Source organism: Pristiophorus japonicus, chromosome 3, assembly GCF_044704955.1.
Source record: "Pristiophorus japonicus isolate sPriJap1 chromosome 3, sPriJap1.hap1, whole genome shotgun sequence".
Lineage (NCBI taxonomy): Eukaryota > Metazoa > Chordata > Chondrichthyes > Pristiophoridae > Pristiophorus > Pristiophorus japonicus.
Genome location: NC_091979.1, coordinates 158,870,941 through 158,887,133, shown reverse-complemented (window position 1 = coordinate 158,887,133; position 16,193 = coordinate 158,870,941). Strand labels below are relative to the sequence as shown.

At 41.7% G+C, this 16,193-nt stretch overlaps 1 protein-coding gene across 2 annotated transcripts in view; it reads left to right on the top strand.

The window, feature by feature from the left end:
- Positions 1-15,266, top strand: part of armc8 (armadillo repeat containing 8) — a 143,505-nt gene extending 128,239 nt beyond the window's left edge. For both annotated transcript variants that reach the window (XM_070875954.1, XM_070875953.1), the window contains exons 19-22: positions 3,452-3,547; positions 10,714-10,786; positions 11,897-11,990; positions 12,890-15,266. In XM_070875954.1, the coding sequence (XP_070732055.1) occupies positions 3,452-3,547; positions 10,714-10,786; positions 11,897-11,990; positions 12,890-12,923 (297 nt within the window). In that variant the 3' untranslated portion in view covers positions 12,924-15,266. The remainder of the gene's footprint in view (positions 1-3,451; positions 3,548-10,713; positions 10,787-11,896; positions 11,991-12,889) is intronic.
- Positions 15,267-16,193: the final 927 nt, after the last annotated feature.

Genomic DNA, 16,193 nt, shown 5'->3' with positions numbered 1-16,193 from the left:
AGGTGTAGGTCCTCGGCTTCCTTGTATTTTTCATTATTGAATGCTTATTTTTGTGCTTTGTTTAGTGTTTGGTGCTTTAGAATGTACTTACCTGCGCTGATTTCTTAACTACGCAAGGGTTTTCTGTGTGGGCCCTGTGGCCACATATGCTGGCCTAAGTTAGTTTGGAGCAACTATTGGCGTCCAAACTGGCTTAAATGGCCAAAACAGGCGTAGGTGGCTGATAATGGCTCCTTTTGGGGAAAAAACTAAGCTAAGAAAAATCCTAACTAACTCACTTACACTGGCACAAATTAAATGTGCAGAATGGGGATTTTTAAGATACTCCAGAAAAATCAAGTTGCTCCAAAAAAAAAAACGAGCAACTCCTGGCCAAATTTGGACCCAGTATCTCCAACAATTCAGCACCCCCTCAGTACTACACTGAAATTTCTGTTTTATTTATGAGCTTAATCCCTAATGCGGGGCTCAAACCCATATTCTATGATTCAGAGGTGAGAGTGTCCAGCTGAGCCAAGCCATGATTCTGACATTAACAGTTTTGAAGTTTGAGGTTTAATTGTATGTGTGACTCCTGCTTCATCAGAGTTGCCATTTTGAATGGGGTGAAATGAGGGATCTCTGGCTGCATGTTTCCCCCACACTGCCGAGTTATGCTTGTACCACAAACCTCCTGACAAATCCTAAAGGATTACATAGAAACATAGAAAATAGGTACAGGAGTAGGCCATTCAGCCCTTCATGCCTGCACCACCATTCAATATGATCATGGCTGATCATGCAACTTTAGTACCCCATTCCTGCTTTCTCTCCATACCCATTGATTCCCTTACCCGCAAGGGCCACATCTAACTCCCTTTTGAATATATCTAAAGAACTGGCCTCTCATTTATCTACATTATACTGCATCTGCCATGTATTTGCCCACTCACCTAACCTGTCCAAGTCACCCTGCAGCCTCTTGGCATCCTCCTCACAGCTCACACTGCCACCCAGCTTAGTGTCATCTACAAACTCTACTTGTTACATCCTCAAAAAATTCTAGAAGATTTGTCAAGCATAATTTCCCTTTCATAAATCCATGCTGACTTGGGCAGATCTTGTCACTGCTTTCCAAATGCGCTGCTATTACATCTTTAATAATTGATTCCAACATTTTCCCCACCACCGATGTCAGGCTGACTGGTCTATAATTCCCTGTTTTCTTTCTCCCTCCTTTTTTAAAAAGTGTGGTTACATTAGCTACCCTCCAGTCCATAGGAACTGATCGAGAGTCTATAGAATGTTAGAAAATGACCACCAATGTATCCACTATTTCTAGGGCCACTTCCTTAAGTACTCTGGGATCAGGCCCTGGAGATTTAACGGCCTTCAATCCCATCAATTTTCCTAACACAATTTGCTGACTAATAAGGATTTCCGTTAGTTCCTCCTCCTCGCTAGACCCTCGTCCCCCCAAGTATTTCCGGAAGGTTATTTGTGTCTTCCTTAGTGAAGACAGAATCAAAGTATTTGTTCAATTGGTCTGCCATTTCTTTGTTCCCCATTATAAATTTGCCTGATTCTGACTGTAAGGGACCCACATTTGTCTTCACAAATTCGATATATATGTAAAAACATCCTAAAACTGTCATTATTACTGTTGCCTTTGCATTGCTGCAAAATGGTTCTTGCTTAGTAATAATGCAAAGGAATCTTTGGAGTCTGAGATCTTGGACCTGGTCAGGAGAGTTTGATTTGGCGAGGCAGTATAAATAGAGCCTGATAAATTTGAGTTGCTTCTGTAGCTATTGGTTTCTCAACGCCTGAAGGAGAAGATGGATCAAATTATCCTTTTAAAGCTATGACACTTAAAAATAAATAAATAAATTGTTTAAAAACCTTTAAACAATCAATGAGTATCTAAGTTATACAATGCCATATATTAAACACTTATCTTTGTAATTTTCTATTGTAATACTTTGAAGTACTTTTATCCAGGTATACCAAAGTGATTCCATCTTTATTGCAGTATCCGTCTAGTAGTGTTTCAGACATTTGGCGTATATCAGCCATATGCAGTCTTTTCGGGTTAATGGCTTTTCGGGTTAATGTTTAATTAAGGGCTTGAGTTGAAGCATTGATGGTGTAAGTTGACCGGTGAAGTGATGTCATCTGAAACACTGAGATAAAAGGTGGGGTTGGATTTCTCTACCCTTTAATTTTTAGAGTATATAATATAATGCCTCAATAAGGTTAAGATAATGATGATGTGATTATAATGAATATTCCATTGTATGTTCTAGAATAGAAGATAGCTGAGCACTTTAATCAGCTCAATGTCCCTTACTGCACCCATAACACCCTGGAACATGGGGTCTCACAGGCTATCTCTATTTCAAGTTGCAGATACTAACAGATCTTGATGTTCTTATGCAATTTATCTGCTATCAAGCCAACAGAGCTATGAGCAGCCCTTTCCAAGCCACAGGACAAACCAACGAGTACAAAATATAAGCATAAACAGAACCAAGTCGCCTGGCCTTTATGGGCAGGAATACTGGAACTTGCATGCCGTTGCTTGGACACCCTGCCCTAGTAGATAGTGACTGGACTTACAAGCTCAGTCAAACTTGTTCTTGGAAGGGAGGATTGTACCTTACATCACTGACGCTTCAGAATATTAAATCCTAATTATTTGATTGTATGTGTGTATATATAAATACTAAAAGTAGTGCTGACATTACATAGAAACATAGAAAATAGGTGCAGGAGTAGGCCATTCGGCCCTTCTAGTCTGCACCGCCATTCAATTAGTTCATGGCTGAACATGCAACTTCAGTACCCCATTCCTGCTTTCTCGCCATACCCCTTGATCCCCTTGATTACATGAACCATAATGGCATCAATACAGAATGGTAATATAAAGACTAATTTGTATCTGGAAGTGATTACACGGAAAGCCATTTCATTGACGAACATTTTAGTCACCCCTCATTATATCTCTTCCATTGCAATTTTCTGCGTTAAAGGTGCTGTATAAATGCAAGTCTTGTGTTGTAGAAAAGAAATCTTAACTGTGCTATATTTGACTTGGGAATGCTTCATGCTGATGATATTGGATGCCTGACAGAGGAAAATATTTAAAAAATATGCTTCACGTTACAAAACTATTAGCCTGTGGCCTGCGTATCTGTACCATTTGCGAATGCAGTTTTCATGGTTTGCATTTTATTAGGTTCAGTAAACGTGTATGGTGTTGTGGTGATTCTATCTGTACTGTGATTGCTCCAAATCCAGTAATATATTGAGAGTTGTCATATCTTAAAAATTTACCTGTTTGCTGAGGGTATTTTTATGTTTAGTGAGAAGTTTACCTACTTTAGTATTAATCCATGTAGCTGAGCTTCCTTGCAGTATATTCTCTGCCTGTGCCGATTTACTGACTAGTTTTTTTTTTAATACCATCTAGACATTATGTATACTTGCTAATATAGCAGATGGAACAACTGCAAAGGACCTCATCATGACTAATGATGACATATTACAAAAAATTAAATACTACATGGTAAGTAAATAGTTTTTCTTACATTTCTGCAAATTATGAATTTTGTTTTCCTGAGATATTAATTTTCATTTTGGAAAATAGATCAGTGTTGGAGTTATAGCAGTAAATGAATGCAATCACTTCTGAGACTAATTCATTTCACATTCATTTGTGAAACCAGGTTGAAAGTGCAGCGCTATGCATGATGGCTTTGTGTTACAGGAGCTGTTGCTTGTAGGAAATCTTATCTGCTGCAAACAGCAGCTGGGTTGTGTGCTCTTATTGTTGGAAGTAGGGCTTTAAAGTTGCAATACTAGATGCATTCATCTAGCTTGGGCTTAATTTACTTTGACACACCAATAAAAATATCCAAGCATAATAGATTTTTTTTAAGCTATAGTACACTCCTCAATCATATTTGATGTCAATGCCTCTTCTACATATTTTACTGTGAATTGAGGTCATCTTATCCAATATGGTAGAACTAGTAAGATGTGATTTTTCACAAATAGATTTCTACGTCGACCATAGTGTTAAAGATTATATCTTCTCTTGCAGCTAAATGTACAGAACCAATCTTTAGGTGGAGAGAAATCTTTTCTGAGTGCTCAGTAATCAGAATATGCCAGAAGAAAATTATGCAGGAAGATCATACATTCCTGTTGAAATTTTGAAAACTAGCTAAGCTAAACTGCGGTTTTGTTTATGCTTTAATTTATTAGTTTAAATGTGACGTGATGAGCACTTGTGCCAGTCATTTCTTTTGCAAAATTTCATTGGCAGCTGAAATTAAGAGTGAAGTTCACTTCCGCATAACTTTGATTAGTTCTGCAACAGGAAGTCCAAAATCAGCTGTCACGTTCATACCATGGGTTAAAGCTACAGGCACCATAGCAGACTACCAAATCCTGCAATTTACAACTAGTGGTATTCATGGTGTTGGTGTAGCAATCTTTATCGTAATTTCATAGCATCCCCTCCCCATACCTCTTTCTACCCCCTACTCTTCAGGAGAGGGAACGAACACATCTGTATAAATGCCTATATGCTATTCTGTGACATACCTACGAGAAACTTGTGGGGGACAGGATAGAAAGTGTGTTCTATAGAAAGTGTTCTTAGTTTAAGAGTCCTAACTGTTAGTATTTGTAGGTACGAGGCTGCTCAGACCAGATATGTCTAAACATTGGTAGGTATATAGTGCTACTACTTTCTACGGTCTGGCTCCATCAAATAGTTTGATGAGACTCTGCACTGCGTCACCTAGCTAATGGTAAGATGGCAGTTCTAGATGCTATTCATGCCAAATTTCTAAAAGGTGCTTTAGGTGAGGGGCAAGGGTGATGTTTGGGAATTATAGTGGTCTGAAACAGCAGTAACCACTGACTCACCTTAGAGGTGCTTTTTTTGATGTGGGTTAATAAGATTCTATTTTTAACTGGATGTGTACTCTAGCTCCAAAATCCACATAGAAACATAGAAAATAGGTGCATGAGTAGGCCATTCGACTCTTCAATCCTGCACCGCTGTTCAATCGGATCATGGCTGATCATCACCTCAGTATTCCTTTCCTGCACTTTCTCCACACCCCTTGATCCCCTTAGCTGTAAGGGCCATATCTAACTCCCTCTTGAATATATCCAATGAACTGGCATCAACAACTCTCTGCGGCAGGGAATTCCACAGGTTAACAACTCTGAGTGAAGATGTTTCTCCTCAACTCAGTCCTAAATGGCCTACCCCTTATCCTAAGACTATGTCCCCTGGTTCTGGACTTCCCCAACATCGGGAACATTCATCCCTCATCTAACCTGTCCAGTCCCGTCAGAATCTTATACGTTTCTGAGAGATCCCCTCTCATCCTTCTAAACTCCAGTGAATAAAGGCCCAGTTGATCCAGTCTCTCCTCATATGACAGTCCAGCCATCCCTGGAATTAGTCTGGAGAACCTTCGCTGCACTCCCTCAATAGCAAGAACGTCCTTCCTCAGATTAGGAGACCAAAACTGAACACAATATTCCAGGTGAGGCCTCACTAAGGCCCTGTACAACTGCAGTACGACTTCCCTGCTCCTATACTCAAATCCCCTAGCTATGAAGACCAACATACCATTTGCGTTCTTCACCGCCTGTTGTACCTGCATGCCAACCTTCAATGACTGATGAACCATGACACCCAGGTCTCGTTGCACCTCCCCTTTTTCCTAATCTGCCGCCATTCAGATAATATTCTGCCTTCATGTTTTTGCCCCCAAAATGGATAACCTCACATTTATCCACATTATACTGCATCTGCCATGCATTTGCCCACTCCCCTAACCTGCCCAAGTCACCCTGCAGCCTCTTTGCGTCCCCCTCACAGCTCATATCGCCACCCAGTTTAGTGTCATCTGCAAACTTGGAGATATTACACTCAATTCCTTCATCCAAATCGTTAATGTATATTGTAAAGAGCTGGGGTCCCAGCACTGAGCCCTGCGGCACTCCACTAGTCACTGCCTGCCATTCTGAAAAGGACCTGTTTATCCCAACTCTCTGCTTCCTGTCTGCCAACCAGTACTCTATCCACGTCAGTACATTACCCCCAATATCATGCGCTTTGACTTTGCACGCCAATCTCTTGTGCGGGACCTTGTCAAAAGCCTTTTGAAAGTCCAAATACACCACATCCACTGGTTCTCTCTTGTCTACTCTGCTAGTTACATCCTCAAAAAATTCCAGAAGATTCGTCAAGTATGATTTCCGTTTCATAAATCCATGCTGACTTGGACCGATCCTGTCACTGCTTTCCAAATGCACTGCTATTTTACCCTTAATGATTGATTCCAACATTTTCCCCACTACTGATGTCAGGCTAACGGTCTATAATTACCCATTTTCTTTCTCCCTCCTTTTTAAACAGTGGTGTTACATTAGCTACCCTCCAGTCCATAGGAACTGATCCAGAGTCGATAGACTGTTGGAAAATGATCACCAATGCATCCACTATTTCTAGGGCCACTTCCTTAAGTACTCTGGGATGCAGACTATCAGCCTTCAATCCCATCAATTTCCCTAACACAATTTCCCGCCTAATAAGGATATCCTTCAGTTCCTCCTTCTCACTAGACCCACTGTTCCCTAGTACATTCGGAACGTTATTCGTGTTTTCCTTCGTGAAGACAGAACTGAAGTATTTGTTCAATTGGTCTGCCGTTTCTTTGTTCCCCATTATAAATTCACCTGAATCCGACTGCAAGGCACCTACATTTGTCTTCACTAATCTTTTTCTCTTCACATATTTCTAGAAGCTTTTGCAATCAGTTGTTATGTTCCCTGCAAAGCTTCCTCTTGTACTCTACTTTCCCCCTTTTTATTAAACCCTTAGTCCTCCTCTGTTGAATTCTAAATTTCTTGCAGTCCTCAGGTTTGTTACTTTTTCTAGCCAATTTATATGTCTCTTCCTTGATTTTAACACTATCCTTAATTTCCCTTGTTAGCCACGGTTGAGCCACCTTCCCTGTTTTATTTTTACACCAGACAGGGATGTACAATTGCTGAAGTTCATCCATGTGATCTTTAAATGTTTGCCATTGCTTATCCACTGTCAACCCTTTGCCAATCTGTTGTAGCCAATTCACGCCTCATACTGTCGAAGTTACCTTTCCTTAAGTTCAGGACCCTAGTTTCCGAATTAACTGTGTCACTCTCCATCTTAATAAAGAATTCTACCATATTATGGTCATTCTTCCCCAAGGGGCGTTGCACAACAAGATTGCTAATTAGTCCCTTCTCATTACACATCACCCAGTCTAGGATGGCCAGCTCTCCAGTTGGTTCCTCGACATATTGGTCAAGAAAATCATCCCTAATACATTCCAGGAAATCCTCCTCCACCGCATTACTACCAGTTTGGTTAGCCCAATCAATATGTAGATTAAAATCGCCCATGATAACTGCTGTACCTTTATTGCACACATCCCTTATTTCTTGTTTGATGCTGACCCCAACCTCACTAATACTGTTTGGTGGCCTGTACACAACTTCCACTAGTGTTTTCTGCCCTTTGGTATTCCGCAGCTCCACACATACTGATTCCACATCATCCAGGCTAATGTCCCTCCTTACTATTGCATTAATTTCCTCTTTAACCAGCAGTGCCATCCCGCCTCCTTTTCCTCTCTGCCAATCCTTCCTAAATGTTGAATACCCCTGGATATTGAGTTCCCAGCCTTGGTCATCCTGGAGCCATGTCTCCGTGATGCCAATTACATCATATCCATTAACTGCTGTCTGCGCAGTTAATTCGTCCACCTTATTCCGAATACTCCTCGCATTGAGGCACAGAGCCTTCAGGCTTATCTTTTTAACACACTTTACCCCTTTAGAATTTTGCTGTAATGTGGCCCTTTTTGTTTTGTGCCTTGGGTTTCTCTGGCCTCCACTTTTACTATTTTCTTTTCTATCTTTTGCTTCTGCATCCATTTTATTTCCCTCTGTCCTCCTTGCATAGGTTCCCATCCCCCTGCCATGTTAGTTTAACTCCTCCCCAACAGCACTCGCAAACACTCCCCCCAGGACATTGGTTCCGGTCCTGCCCAGGTGCAGACCGTCCGGTTTGTACTGGTCCCACCTTCCCCAGAACCGGTTCCAATGTCCCAGGAATTTGAATTCCTCCATTTTGCACCACTCCTCAAGCCATGTATTCATCTGAGCTATCCTGCGATTCCTACTCTTGACTAGCACGTGGCACTGGTAGCAATCCTGAGGTTACTGCTTTTGAGGTCCTACTTTTTAAATTTAGCTCCTAGCTCCCTAAATTCGTCTCACAGGACCTCATCCTGTTTTTTACCTATATCGTTGGTACCTATGTACACCACGACAACTGGCTGTTCACCCTCCCTTTTCAGAATATCCTGCACCCGCTCCGAGACATCCTTGACCCTTGCACCAGGGAGGCAACATACCATCCTGGAGTCTCTGTTGCGGCCGCAGAAACGACCGTCTATTCCCCTTACAGTTGAATCCCCTATCACTATAGCTCGCCCACTTTTTTTCCTGCCCTCCTGTGCCGCAGTGCCACCCACGGTGCCATGAACTTGGCTGCTGCTGCCCTCCCCTGATGAGTCATCCCCCTCAACAGTACTCAAAGTGGTGTATCTGTTTCGCAGGGGGATGACCGCAGGGGACCCCTGCACTACCTTCCTTCCAGTGCTCTTGTTGGTCACCCATTTACTATCTGGCTGTATACCCTTTACCTGCGATGAGACCAACTCGCTGAACATGCTATTCACATCATTCTCAGCATCGTGCATACTCCAGTGCGAGCAGCAGGGAGTCTGGGGACGTCGGAGGACTACAAAAGGCCCAGCACGTCGGAGAGGCGGGAGTGTGAGCAGCAGGGAGTCCGGGGACGTCGGAGGCCTACAAAAGGCCCAGCGCGTCGGAGAGGCGGGAGTGTGAGCAGCAGGGAGTCCGGGGACGTCGGAGGCCTACAAAAGGCCCAGCGCGTCGGAGAGGCGGGAGTGTGAGTAGCAGGGAGTCCGGGGACGTCGGAGGCCTACAAAAGGCCCAGCGTGTCGGAGCAGCAGGGAGCCCGGGGACGTCGGAGGCCTACAAAAGGCCCAGCGTGTCGGAGCAGCAGGGAGCCCGGGGACGTCGGAGGCCTACAAAAGGCCCAGCGTGTCGGAGCAGCTGGGAGCCCGGGGACGTCGGAGGCCTACAAAAGGCCCAGCGTGTCGGAGAGGCGGGAGTGTGAGCAGCATGGAGTCCGGGGACGTCGGAGGCCTACAAAAGGCCCAGCGTGTCGGAGAGGCGGGAGTGTGAGCAGCAGGGAGTCCGGGGACGTCGGAGGCCTACAAAAGGCCCAGCGTGTCGGAGAGGCGGGAGTGTGAGCAGCAGGGAGTCCGGGGACGTCGGAGGCCTACAAAAGGCCCAGCATGTCGGAGAGGCCTACCGGTGCAGCTGCAGCAGGGAGGCAAAAAGAAGTGGAAAGAAATCGAAAGGTGATGTCACAGCCAAGGGCGTAAGTGATTGGCTGGTGATTGGTAAGTCGTTTTTCTTTTTCTTTTCTATATCAGTAAGTAACATTTAGCATTGTTGTTGCCAATTTAAGTTTATCTAAGGGTTAAGACTTGGCAGGACAGCTCGGACACGTGTTATGCTCCTCCTGTTCTATGTGGGAAGTCAGGGACGCTTTCGGTGTCCCTGACGACTACGTATGCCAGAAGTGTATCTGCCTCCAGCTCCTGATGAACTGCATTCATAATTAAGATGAACTCATTAAATCTAGTTTCTTGGTAAGAGGAGTGAGGCAAGCTTGTCCACTGTCCTATTCAATGCCTTCATCAATGATGTGTCCAAAATTCTACTGCCGATATTCTAACCCACTTCAAATCCCACTCGCCCATAGCCCTGTCCTTGCTGACCTACATTAGCTCCCGGCTCCCCACCTCTTTCAATTTAAGATTATCATCCTTATGTTTAAATCTCTTCATGGCCTCCCTCTTCCCTATCTCTGCTGCCTCCTCCAACCTTGCACATCCCTTCGACTCTGATCTCTAGTATATCGCCCTTCCACCTTTGCTCCACTGTTGATGATCCCTGTGATGGTTAACCTTCCACAGCCCTCCCTCGAGATTTCCTGTCCCATAACTTACCTGGACTGACTGCGCTCCATTGGTAGAGCCACCAGATTTCTGGTCCCCTCTGATCAAGCAACTGCTCCAGCAGCTCGTTGACAATGTTATTGAGGCACAACCTCTGACCGCTGCCATCGGGTGGACATCAGGCTCACTGCCTGCCAAGGTGCTTGCGCAGTTCACTGGTGCAATACCAATGAGGTCTGGCCATGAAAATGGTTCAAGGCTCTGACCGGTTCCATTGGGTGGGTGTGCTCTTCCTGCTGCCCACCCAACAGAAGCAGTTGCATAGAAATCCATCTTCAGGATGTCTAAATTGTACCTCAGAATTTAATTCCAATACCAGATCAAAATCAGCAATTATGATTATGCAACATTTGCTACTTCAGCAGTGGCATTTATTTGTTGCCTTAATAAGCAAATGGCATTTATAATGTTTTACTTTAGGAGCAGGAGGAGTTTGAATGTTTAGTGAGATGTCTGTACAGGGTGGGGAACTTGCTAACATTAAATACATTTTGTCATATTTTAGCCTTTTATATCCATTAAGACAATTATTATTTTCCAGGGTCATTCAAATGTAAAACTACAGTTAGCTGCTACTTTTTGTATATCTAATCTCATATGGAGTGAAGAGGAAGGTAAGGACATCAATAATTCCCTTTGAGTTTAGGTAATTGTTTTCTTGCAAGTCAGATATTATTTCAAATGTTTTGTATTGAGTTTTTTTCTCAAAACTTTAAAATAAGACTTTGGTAACCACTTAATAACCTGCCAGCTTTCTTTCTACATCACAAATTGTGTATTTTAAGTACTTAACTTAGTCCCAGAATTTCACTATACTATTCAATGACCAAAATTGCTAGTTTTCAGTGTGAAAATGTATAACAAATTTCCCAATATGTTGATTTGTTTTAAAGGGACCTTGTCAGAGTCCCTTGGTCACTCACCAGGTTTAAGCAGTGAGTAGCTGAGTCATACAGACAAGCAAAGTGCCAGGGTTTAATCACTGGTCTGTGCTGATTTAGTTGATCTCAAACAGAATGGAAATAGGGGTGCTATAATTGACCATAATCCCTCAGGTTTGAGATGAGAAAAAAATCAGCCAAGTTTCCCACTCCTGATTATTATCCAGCAACCTCTGCTGGAATTCTGCATGTGGATATCAGGTGAGCACAGCATTGGGCTCTCTGTCTCCACCATCAATAGCTTGCTGACCTGCAATATCCCAGCTCACACCTGAATTATTGTTTTACACGAGGTACTGGAAGGTGCCTAGCATCTGTAGAACCATACTCCTGCAAGCAATCAAAATATAATGATGGCCAGTACAGTGATCATTTAACTGTGTTTTTGGAGCAAGCCATTCCTGTTCCAGAAGCAGAATCTGCATTTAATAACTCCCTAGTGCAGTCTATTGGTCTTTTAACATTACAGTTAGAAGGTTCTTAGAAAAAAACTGACAGATAAACATGGGCCTTAGTTATGAAAATTTTCACATCTCACTGATGTTCTTTGTGGGCCACAAGCACCCATAATTCTGAATAAAGTGTTTTTGAAATGTCAAAGGGATTTACTATACATACTGTACCCAATTAAACATGCAAAGGAATGTATTATAATAAAATACTTTCTCATTGGAGGATGTAAAAGATATTAGAGATTAGTATCATACAGAATACTACATTTCTGCCAGTTTGTGACACATAACCAGTGATTATGAAGGATTAACTGGTACTTTATTTTATTAGGTTCCCATGAGCGTCAAGATAAACTCAGAGAGTTGGGAATAGTAGATATTTTACATAAATTGGTTCAATCTACGGAGCCCAACCTTTGTGACAAGTAAGCATTGATAAGATGTGTATGAATCTTGTGCTTGTTGGAACAGCTTCTGTCCCTTTATTAATATCATAAATGTTGTCAAGTAGTATGTGGTATAAATTAAGGTGATAAGCCAATTAATAAGTTGTGATATAAAGAAGCAATAAAATGTCTGCAATTTTATGTATGTTACAATGGAGACCTCAGTAGTGGAATCAGTAGGAGGTAAAAAGATTGAAACTGCAATTAAGAAAAATATATCCTGCACAGATTTTAAATCCTAGTCATCTTGTAGATAGGAGGGGGAACGAGAAGCTCATGTACAATGTCTCTAAGTTTTGGGTTAGCATTGTTGGGTGAATTCTACTGTGCTGCAATCTATGTGCATCCCTTCAATTTCTGTTTTTAAGTTCTGCCTGAAACACAGTGCTGAAGTTCAGAGCTTTATTTTAAAGTATTTATTTGTATAAATTGTCTCTGTGGTTATTGGTTTTGAAATGACTAATAATCTTAGATGCTTCAGGTGATGTCTATTTTGCACCAACAAAATTCTAGTTCTTTTACTCTTCAAATATAATTGAAGTGGTAATTCACTTGGGACCAAATGTTTAATGGTAACACATCCATGCTGCAACTTTCATTTTTGGTATCCCTTTAAACAAGTGTTGTTTCTTCAGTATAGCACTGATGTAGCTAAATTGTTTTGCAATCCTTGCAAATTCTAATACAGGTGGTGAGATGAAAAATCTGTGTGCAGATTGTACTGCGTCAGGGTAGGAAGTGTGATCCTTATTTTTTACTGGCTGACCACAACGATAACCACTTTGGTATTTGCTGAGTTTAGATAAATGCTTTAATAAAATTTTAGATGCCTACAGTAAAAAAGAGCATTTTAAGAACTATTTTTGAATCTGTTACAGGGCAAAAACAGCACTGCAGCAATTTCTATCATGAGCGACCAACTTGGTGGGGTCCCATCCGAAGCTCTAAATGGACAGCAGGCGGGAGGTTCAGTGGAAAGCTCACCCCTGACCCTTTTTTGCACAAGTCACCTTGGACTGCAGTTTTTGTGTGCAGTGATTCGTGAAAAAACGTTAGTCATTCAGGAAGAAAAAACAAACAATGCAGCGGAGAAAAAAGTTCAGTCTCAATGTGACTGCTTCCACAAACTACTTGGAGAACAATCGTTTCCCCCCCCCCCCCCCCACCCCTTCCCCCTTTTGAGTCCGAAACAAAATCTACTCTTGCTGCAGCTATTTAATGTGTGATCGGTTACTTTCTGATTTTTTTTTTAAATAGTGTTTTCTACAGATTTTCCAGGGTAGAGTGTTGCTTGCTGAATGAAGGCTATACTTGGTGTAAAGAATTTAATTACACGGAACACCCAAAAGAGAATGTAATATTTAAACAAGTGTGGAAAAAAAATATAATTTTGGTTGGAAGCTCTATATAGTATGTAAAATATTGTATGCATTTGGTGAACCACAATTATCTGTGTTTATTTTGGGACTGCATCTATTTATAGGCCTACACAGGTAGTGTTAGAAATCTACGTAATATATTCCAACCTTTCATAATCACAAAGGATTTTCCGAGGGGAAGTGGAACGTGGATGCACTGGTCACTCGCCTTCACATCAAAATCCAGGTATAAATCCAACTCAGGGACCGGTAATGAAGGAATTCCCTCATTCATCCTTTGACTCTTTTAGTAGCACTTACCTTCTTTCCCTTTGAACATAATACAATTCTGTTCCTCAGCAAAGGCTGGGCTCCAATGGATTGTGTGTTGGTGGTCTTGTCCAGTGCACAGTAGACCTGATCACTGATGCTAACTGGACACCTAATTGTACATTCATGGGATGCCTGGTACTTGGTGCATGGGAGATGGAAATAATGCATGGGGACTGTTCTGAAGTTGAGCAACATTGGTAGATCAGTTTAAGGAAACTCCATGCCCTACCTGAGGCCCTAGTGATGAGCCTGATATCTTGGAACAAGACAAACTGTATTGACACTGACGGTGCTTGTGCTGTTGCTTGTTTGGTGCTTCTGGTATTGCAGCTGTACAAAGGTCATACATCTTCCATACAAATGGATTCTGCTGCATAAATGACCTGTATATCCACAGGACTGGCTTTTGCTCAGTGTTCACTGTGTCATGGCCAGTGCTAACAATGCCACTGGTGGCAGAGTGAAACTGTTACCTTGCACTATTGTCCCTTGTCTTCATGAATGCAAAAAAAATGATAGCCAATATTGGCATCCATTCAAATGTTCTCATGGTCTAATTAAAAATAAAAATTCACTACGCATTTTTGATGGACGGTATACGTAGAAGAATGTTATCTGAATGATACTCCAATAAAACCTGTGTAGGCCAATTGAAAAGAATGCAGTTTTTTATTTTTGTGTGTTTTCATTTTAATTGGAATTTCTCAGTTCACAATTAGCTCCTGTTTGTTTTGCTTTTGCTTTTGACCCTTTCAATTTTCTCCGAATGTTGGCATTTGAATGTTAGCAAATGTCTAGTATTTCGCTGCTGCATAAGGTTTGTTAGTATTTGTATACTATTGGGGTTAACGCAGCAGTACAAAGAGGGGTTTCCCTTCTGGTTCTTAGCAAATAAAAAAATAAGAAAGCTTTGTAAGGATTTGCATTGAAATTTCCAGTGTTTGTTCATATTTGTGCTGTCTTGGTTGCTGCATGTGTTAGTGCCTGGCTGCTTGCAGCTGTTATCATTATCTCAGCAGGTACTTTTTTTTTTAGCAGATTGGACTGTGTACAGAAATATGGAGGGAAAAATGCAAACAAAGTAATCAAAGGCTGAAATACTTTCTCTAAGCATGAAGGGTTTGAACATGAAACAATAAAAAAAATAATAATCTGAAGAACACTTTTTTTAAAAAGTAAGTTGTGACCACTACATTTGAAGTACACTCCCAATGGGTTGTTTTGATTACATTGCATTTTAAACTGATCACGTTCAGTTTTTGTACATACCTGCAGCTGATTTGAATAGGTTTCTGCCTTTATACACAGGTATTTTAGCAGCATTGTCTGTGTAATATATTGCGAAGAGACTATCACATTTTTCTGATGTCGTTTTAAGCTCCACTGACAGAAGTCAATTAAATAAAGTGTGGCTTCTTAGGCTGTTTTATATAACACTGGTTATGAAATTTTAGTTATGTCCTATATTAACAAGGGTCTATTGTGATAACAGTATAATGTACTCACATTCATGGTGTCTGTGCAGGAAATTTATATTTTCTTATTAAAAATGATTTTCAGTTAACCCATTGTACAGAATTCAAAGACTCACTTTCCTCCAGTCAAGAATTCCTTCTGCTCCTTGTAAACCTTGAAAGGAAAATAATTCATGGACTTTTTGACTGTTTGCCTGTTGCATGTCATGGCTGTTCTTGGGTGGGTGATGGGGGTGGGGGGGGGACGGTGGGGATGACTTAGAAGAGTTTCTGGGAACGTCCGTTAGTAAATGCATTTCCCATTTTACTGAGCCACACAGACCAAGGACATCCTAGGCTCAGTTCTCAATCTATGCTGATTTATCTGTCTCAAGCCAAAAGGCTTTAATAGGAATGCTTCATTTGATCTCACTATCCTGGGATGAGGGTAGGGGAAATCATCTTGGGGGTTCCTGCTTCGGATTGCTACCTGCAAGAAAATGTGGAGGTGAATGCCTAGTGAGAACAGGGTTATGCTCATTTTTGAATAGTCTACTGACACTTACTGTCTAGGCTTGTATATGAAGAATGGGTAGTTAGATGATTTTTCGAAGAACGCCCAATGGCCACCACAAGTCAGAGCCTTTTTATGAGAGGAGGATTAAAAAAAAACATGGTGGGGATTGTTAAAGGGAAGCAATCTCTGGTAGTGAAATACAGAGGAAAGAAGAGGGGGAAAAACATGCTCACGCATTACTGCTTGCTCATTCATTTCCATCTGCATGTTGATGCTTCACTCTGTCCTTATAGCTGTGCTGACATTTATTGAGGAGTCAGATGATTGGGTAAATTTTGAAAGTTAATACTCCCTGGCGCAGAGCTGCACACATTTAGGGGGAGAAATTGGGCTCTAGCGTCTTTTTTTCGGCGCTATGTCGCATCCACAGAAATGGCATCCAAGATGGACATGCACACTTCTAATGTGAAGTGTGCCAGACCCCAGCAGGGTAAAGGGGTTTGTACATGTGCACCTAACG